The 8,395-nt window shown below is 32.7% G+C and overlaps 1 protein-coding gene across 1 annotated transcript; it reads right to left on the reverse strand.

Annotated features, from left to right (window-relative positions):
- Positions 1-3,327: 3,327 nt before the first annotated feature.
- On the reverse strand, positions 3,328-7,809 carry LOC139481572 (uncharacterized). The gene is made up of 3 exons (XM_071264995.1): positions 7,648-7,809; positions 5,702-5,822; positions 3,328-4,300 (listed from the first exon to the last, which is right to left on the reverse strand). Exons 2-3 carry the CDS (start codon positions 5,813-5,815, stop codon positions 3,947-3,949), a joined length of 468 nt encoding a protein of 155 aa, XP_071121096.1. The 5' UTR covers positions 5,816-5,822; positions 7,648-7,809; the 3' UTR covers positions 3,328-3,946.
- Positions 7,810-8,395: the final 586 nt, after the last annotated feature.

An 8,395-nucleotide genomic window follows, 5' to 3' on the forward strand; every position in this document is an offset into this window, starting at 1 on the left:
TTGCAGCATTGTTATATGTAGTATTTCCTTAATAGGACACCATCACAAAAAGTATAGAATTACATGAAATCAAACTTTGGAGGCAAAAATTTAAAAAAAAAAAAAAAGGAAAAAAAATGACGTAAAAAAACATTGATTTACCGCACATTGTGGTTGATGAAGAATTCAAGGGTCAAGTGTCAAACAGCATGGTGATATAGGATATTGGTTGTGATCGCACGTAATTCTATTTGGAACTCGGCATAGCAAGGAAATTTTCCTTCATTAAACATGTAAAATTTAAAAGAAATTGTCTCTGGGACTCTAACTTATAATCCTCCTAATTGCAAAATAAACAATAAGCCTTAGAAAGACAGAAGACTCTATCACGGCTGGTAATCTACACACGCAGAACATTTGGTTCTGCAATGAAAACCGTGAGAGGATTTTCCGGTTGTGCTTGACTGGAGCAATTGTCACCGCTTCGAAAGGTATATACATTTCTAAATCGCAATTTTCTTATTCGACTGATCAAAATATTGAAAATCGGAGAATGCTATGCTGTGGTGAATACTTGAACAAAAAGATACATGTATCATTTACTGGTGTACGTGGAGTTGAACTCCTACAAGATCAGTTGCCCCACGAGAATTTGCCTAAAAAAGTGACATTTAAATTTTAAAATGGTTTTAATTACAGACCCTCAAGTTAAAATTTACTTTTTATTCGGTCAATGGGTATGAATGTCGTTTTGGGCGGCGTGTACGCTGTCCGGTGTAGATCGACATCTTAATAAATCTAAAAACCTCATATTTTCATTATGACATGCGTGAGGGGATCGGTTCTGATTGAGGACATCGTGAATGCGTGAGGGTACGTAAAATCATAATAGAATGAAATTCAAAACAGTGTAGCTGTTGCCATTGATTGACACATTAAATTCATCCATTGACTGGGACAATTTAGGTGAACGTTTATCTGTAACGACCACTGTTCACGACGTACCCACGATAGACATTTAAACTGTGGGGTCACAAAAGGTTTCTTAACGCCTTCAATTATGAAATAATTCGAAAAATTAATTAGGAATAACCTTTATGTTTTGATTTATATAATTGATATAAATCCAAACATCGTGTTATTTCTGATTAATTTTTCGAAATTACTTTATTTAGGTGTTGAGAACCTTTGGTGACCCCTCAGTTTAAGTGTCTTTATAAAGTACATGGTGAGCAGTGGTCGTTACATACAAACATTTACCTAAATTGTCCCAGTCAATGGATGAATTTGATGTGTCAATCAATGGCCACAGCTACACTGTTTTGAATTTCATTCTATTATATTAGAAAACATGGTCATTTCTTGTTATTTCAAAGTTCTCATAATTTTTATTTATGCACACAAGTTTGTTTTTTCATAAACAATCTAACCATATTAAGGCAACTTTCAAAGACTGATAGCTTGTATACAAAGATATGATTTCAAGCCCCCTCACGCATTCACGATGTCCTCAATCAGAACCAATTCCCTCACGCATGACAAAATGAAAATATGAGGTTTTTAGATTGATTAAGATGTTTATTAACACCGGACAGCGTCCACGCCGCCCAAAACGACATTCATACCCATTGCTCGAATAAAAAGTAAATTTGAACTTGAGGGTCTGTAATTGAAACCATTTCAAAATCGAAATGTCACTTTTTTAGGCAAATTCTCGTGGGGCAACTGATTTTGTAGGAGTTCAACTCCACGTACAACAGTAAATGATACATGTATCTCTTCGTTAAAGTATTCACCACAGCATAGTATTCTCCGATTTTCAATATTTTGATCAGTCGAATGAGAAAATTGCGATTTAGAAATGTTCATACCTTTTGAAGCGGTGACAATTACTCCACTCAAGCATAACCGGAAAATCCTCTCACGGTTTTCATTGCAGAACCAAATGTTCTGCGTGTGTAGATTACCAGCCGTGTCTATGTGGACCTATGAGTGTGTTTCATTAATGCAGTTATCTTACCAGGCTCTTTGTGGTATACCGCACATATCATTATATACAGGAAACAAAACGGATAGAAAAACAAAAGTAATGAATGTAACATGTGCAGTTGAAATGTTGCAACATAAAAATGAAAAGTTCACAAAAGATAAATTGAAGTCATCTCTATTGTTGTAAATTCTGTTCCGCGCGTCAACTCTGACAGTCAATCAGTTTGAGATGTGAAGAAGTCCGAAATGTATTTGTAGTATCGACAATTTCAAATTTAATGGATAATTGCGACACTGCATGTTGACACTGTCGACACATTAATTTGAGGTATTTCGTGAACGTGGATATAAAAAGTTATGCATCTTTCATTTTGCTTTAGAAGCTCGTAAATGAACTCAGCATTATATGAAAGAAAAAACAAGTCGTTAAGAGAAAGGGACAGATTTGGTTCCACTGGGTTGATTATCCACAAGTTTGAATAAATTAAATACACAAAAGGTAACGGGTGCGTCAATCAAAATAGCATATGCCTCTGTGTCAAATATAGAAAAAAATACTTTAAAGGTCTTGTGGGCTTTAAAAAAATGTATTTATATAGCATAGTAAATGGCTGAAATGCTGATTTGTCAGTAGATACAAGAAGATGTGGTATGAGTGCCAATGAGACAACTCTCCGTTCAAATTGCAATTTGTAAAACTAAATTATTATAGGTCAAAGTAAGGTCTTCAACACAGAGCCTTGGCTCACACCGAACAGCAAGCTATCAAGAGCCCAAAATTGACTAGTGTGAAACCATTCAAACGGGAAAACCAAAGGTCTAATCTATGTAAAAAAACAAAAAAACACTAAGGATCCACATCAACAAACGACAAACTACTGAACATCAGATTCCTGACTTAGGACAGTAGCAAACAAATGCAGCTGGTTTAAACGTTTTAATAGGTACAAACCTTCACCCTTTTCTAAGGCATTAATGAATTTGGAAACATGTTTTAACATCCAAAAAACTATTTTTGACTAACGACTATGAAAACAATGTATTTCTGATTGTCTATTGCTTATAATTTTAATACAATTTTAATTTTCTAGTGCTTATAATTTTCAATTCACTTTGATCAAATGATATAATCTTGCCTTAGTCGTTTTCATTGTTTCATTGTAAAGTTAATGATCATACTTGTTTAGAATAAAGTTGATAATCCTTTTCGAGAGACAAAAACAAGACCTTATAGGTTGTATAATGATAATAAACAAATTAACATGTTGAAGAATGATATAAACTTGCAGGATAAATCAACTATTCCAGTCGTAAACATCAGAAGTCAGTGATTCATGACCTATCGGTTGTTTGAACATGTTTTAAAATAGATCATAAAATAGTTTTATTAAAAGAAAACATGACAACAATGATACATTAAAATAAATATATAATGTGATTTATGTGACCAGGAAAACTATCAAAGTTTCCTGAACTTCACATTCTATAAAATATACAATATCTAATCTTTGAAATGTTAAAAAAAAATCATTTTAATAAAAAAAATGATGATTTCAAATAACCACAAACAATTGACAAAATTGTCAAAGAACATGAAGATATTCAAATAAGAATGTCTTTACATAACAATAGTTCACAACATTTTCACTTACCAAATACGCTTTTACAAAATAGAAAATCTGACCGGGTTAAAAAAAAATTGCGTCCGTTCCATGTATAAAATTTAAATACTGCTAACATACTGATATTTTAGACAAAATATGACAACTTGTTTTAAAGTATTTTTTACTGTAAGACACCCGGATGAACTTTCAAAGCAAACTAAAATATCATATTTGTAAAGCAAATTCATCTTACTACAACTTTCTTTGGTGTTTTAAACAATTAAATGAAATAAACAAAAACCAAAAACATGTTACTAAATACATTACATAAATGCTATTTGTATTGCAAGGATTGATTTGTTGTCATTGCGTCATTAAAACATGTCTGCAAGTCTTGCAAGAATGTCCAGAACTGTTTCATCAATATCTATTGGTGGTGCATCTCTAGTCAGGCCTCCTTCACTCATCAGCTGCCGTGATGCTCTCTCCAAACTGATTGCTGATTCAACAAGAACGATCACATTTGTATGGTTTACACCAGATATTCCGAACTTCAAAAATATCTGTTCTGCAAGTTTTCTCCGATAGAAGTCGCCTCTGTCACCCGACATGCCAACATCTTCATGCATGCCGTTGAGGTATTTAAGGACTTGACTCATGTTAGACAACCGATGTTCTTTGATGAGCAATGTTTCGTTCATCAGCACTAGAAACCTTTCACAAGCTAACTGTAAAAGTAATATGCAAATAATTATGCAAAATATATTATCTATCGGTGCACCGACCCAAAGGATAGATGTCAAGTTTTCTGATATAAATGAAATTAAGAAACACATGAAAGATGCAGTTTAAAAATATGAGGCATTCCAAATTTGTTTAAAATGAAGTATTGTGCAGTTATATTATTTTTTCAACTCAACAGCATTGAATTTAAGATATTTTACGATCATTTTTAGACTTATGATATTTTTATGTATAGTATTGACCGAAACTGCCAAAAACGATTCGGCTGCTTTCCGCTCTTTGGTCGGGTTGTTGTGTCTCTATGACACATTCCCCATTTTCATTCTCAATTTTATCCAATAGAATTTAATAAAACTGTGCCGTTTTAAAATGCACTGACAGACGTTTAATATTTACTAAGTTGGAAAAAAATGCAGGCAACTACATTGGCATTACTTCATTCGATATTTTTGTCAAATGCCTTAAATTCAAATATCAACAGTGGTATGGAAATATGGTCACCTTCACTGCTTTCGTTCCGCAGTTTATAGACATGTGCTTTGGATAATGCATGTGTCATTTAATTAAACTGTGTGGGATGTTAACATATCCAGACATGTCAAATGATTCCGCCTTATTACTCTCAATCAATCAACCAATGCCCTCGTAGAAAAATTAACAAGCACTCTGCAAATTAATGATTGGAATATTTGTTATGGGTCTGTGGGTGGTAAATTGCAATGCACAATATCTCCTATCCAAAATTCCGTCCTTTTCGAGGAAAAGTCAACATTTCTGGCCCATAAATCCGGCCAACACTCTTGTGATGTACCCATCTGGTATATTTATTGTATAATTATAAATTTTTTCCTGAATATTCACGAAGTATCTGCCACCGGACGTTTAACTATCGCCCTTCGATGAGAATGTAACCTAGAAACCAAAACCGAAGCATAGATAATTTATAGTTATTGCCGTAGTTGTTGACTGATTTTTTTTCTTTTTTTTTTTTTTTTTAATAATGTTGATTTTGACAACAAGCTTTGTCACACGATGAAAAATATCCAACATACATGTATCCCGCTTTAATAAAAAAAAAAAAAAAAAGTATTCAGTAAGTTCAGGGGCATTGTATTGCTTAACTTTTCATTTTGTCGAACTATTTGGATAATTGTGACAAAACTTGATAAATACATTTTCCGCGGGATAGGACTGCAGTGGCAATCTTTATGAGTACATAACCGAAAGGTTCTGAAGAGATATTCTTAATTGTGTCTGCTCCGGGGAAAGGTATGCATATTCTGGTTCGTTAACTAGATGCCACATACAACACCTTTTCGCCTAGTGGGCAATGGAAGTTTTTTCAGCTCAAATGGTATTTTATTGAATAAAGTTCAAATTCTTACCTGTGCAATTCTATTCATTGACATAACTGGTGCAACTCGATCACGCTGGAATGACGTCCTCATCGTCTGTGTAGATGGCGTGCTAGCTAGGGTGTATCCTACTCTGTACGACATTGTTTATCTACAAAATAAAATGCAGATGTGTGCCTTTCCATTGTGACAACAAGATATTTTCTACATTTTGTTTGTAACACAAAACCAAAAAAAGAACTTTGCTTTTGCTTAAATGGGAATTAAATTTTCAAGTTAAAAAGATATACGTATCACAGGCACTTATGGATATAGAACCCCATTTTCTTCTCATTTTTTAAGGGGCTGCTTTTGAGATTTTTATGTGTTCTTGTCACTTAACCATGTAATCTTACAATAACTCTTCCACTACCAATGAGGAGCAGCACTTGTAAGCAAGTGTTTGTAAGATTGAATGAGTAAGAACAAAAACGCAAAAATTGCACTGAAATATTGAGATTTATTTTTTAAACAAAAACGCAAAATGCCAAGAAGAAAGAAAGGGGGACATCTTCAAAGCGCCTGGCTACCAACAGCAATCGTATTATAATTAAAATAAAAACCGCAAATCGTAATACATCTTATAATCATCAGAACAATAAATTAAAGTTAATTCTTTTCAAAATTTACACAATGCTCAAAATGAAGGACTTTAATCGGACCCTTGCGTTGGTTCATTAAGAGTTATTGTGATATTATAACTTGTTATAGTATAACTTAGGTCAATAGTTTGATGCTTCTATTACAAAAAAAATCCAACCAAATTGCAATATCAACTTCCTAAACATATAAAAGAATATTGTACATCTTCAAAAATATTTTTTTCTGTTTTGCTTTCCAATTCTCATTAATTGTTTTTCTCTTGCTTACAATTGTTTCCCTTTAGTTAGGCAGCAACCATTTGATTTTCTTATGGGTTTTTTTTCTGTACAAACTTTTTTTTTTCTTTCCATTTTAGCATAACATATAGTGGCAGCTGAGGGTGAAACAAACAATTTTTTTTCTCAGAAACCCCCAGAAAATCAAATGGTTGTTGCCTTACACGTCACTCTCCTTGTTTCGCTACTGTAGTATATCCTGAAGAATAACTTAGATTCTTGTAAACTCATATGACATCAATTTCATTTTCGTTCTCTGATAACGCTCATTTTTAAGGTCTAATGTTAAAAATATCTATTCTTTCACCACATTCAACAGAAGACAGGCCTACATTGTATGTAGCACTGTTAATTAGAAAGCGAAAATGATTAATGCTTAAGATTTACACCTTAACTGGGTTTTTTTTTTTGGTTTTTTTTAAGTATTTACCAAACGATAATGATCATGCTTCTGTTATACTATGAACTGTCTAAATATTTTCTTTTCTCGTGTTGTCTTTATATGAAGATCTCTGTGTACTCGAAGAAGAAATAAACTCAACAAGGATAATAATCATAATCATTAGGATTTAAAATTTTCAAGCACTAAATCCGGATTGTTTGGAAGGGGGAACTGTTCTTATGATGATTATTATTAGCCTGAGGCATTATTTTGCAAAAATATATCTTCTCTTTCGCGTAGTTGTAAATAAAGCTGGTTATTTGCATCGGGTTTTTTCATTGTGTTGCCAAGTTTTTTAATCATATATATCTATAAATATATAATATATAACAAAACCAATCAGTTAATGATGCTTTAATTACTAATTTTAATATAAATTATTTTTTATCGCGACAAATTCAGATAAAAGACATATTGTACACATTCCTAAAACCGATTGACCTTGTCACTTAACCCGATAAAAATGTCACCAAATTCACCTTAAATGTTCAAATAATACCCGTGGCTATTATATCAATGTCAATTATTTGATATCAATCATCAACTGTATGGATCATAGTGTCTATGTCGAAAAAACAATAGTTTCGCACCTGTAATATCAGCTCTTTTGATCTTACCTTTTAGATGATCAGTTGGTAATTGTTGACACTTAAAGTCGTATTCTCAGTCATCCATTTGTAAACAAATCATACTAAGGCAGGTAACTCCTGGGATACCTGTATACCCTGATTTAATTGCAATTAAAATCACCCAGTCACTAAGTTAAAGGTATTTTTTAGTACAGGTAAAAAGTTTTTACCGCGTATATTTGAATCGAATATTAAATCGTTTCGATAGTTTGTGATTATCCAGTTTATTACTTTATTAATTTTGTTGCATATATGCTATTTTTAATGATCAAATTCAAGCATGCGTTGTATGCCGGGATCATCGAAGGCGATATAAGGGTGTCTTCTTTAACCACGTGAAAAATACACGAAAAACAGATTTAATGTTCCGTCTGTCTTGGCGACACCACTGGAACTGTGTTTCTTGAAAACCAATTTTGTTTAATTTTAACTTTTGCCGTTTTTAAACTCATGCATTTGTCAAATCTAAAAAAATAGCAATGTTCACAGGACTCGCAACAATGGAAATATAAGTTTTCAGAGTCAAAACCAGTAAAATGCAATAAAGTTATATAGATATAAGAAGATGTGGTATGTTTGTTTTTATATGTTTAAGTAACTCAAAAGTACATTAACAATACAATTATCACATTCAAATAGTGTGGTCGAACAAGAACAATGATGGGAAAACAAATGGCAGCGCACTAAACATGCTACAATATGTCATCCTATTCGATATTATGGTTATGGTGTAATC

The sequence above is a fragment of the Mytilus edulis genome, chromosome 1, assembly GCF_963676685.1.
Source record: "Mytilus edulis chromosome 1, xbMytEdul2.2, whole genome shotgun sequence".
Lineage (NCBI taxonomy): Eukaryota > Metazoa > Mollusca > Bivalvia > Mytilida > Mytilidae > Mytilus > Mytilus edulis.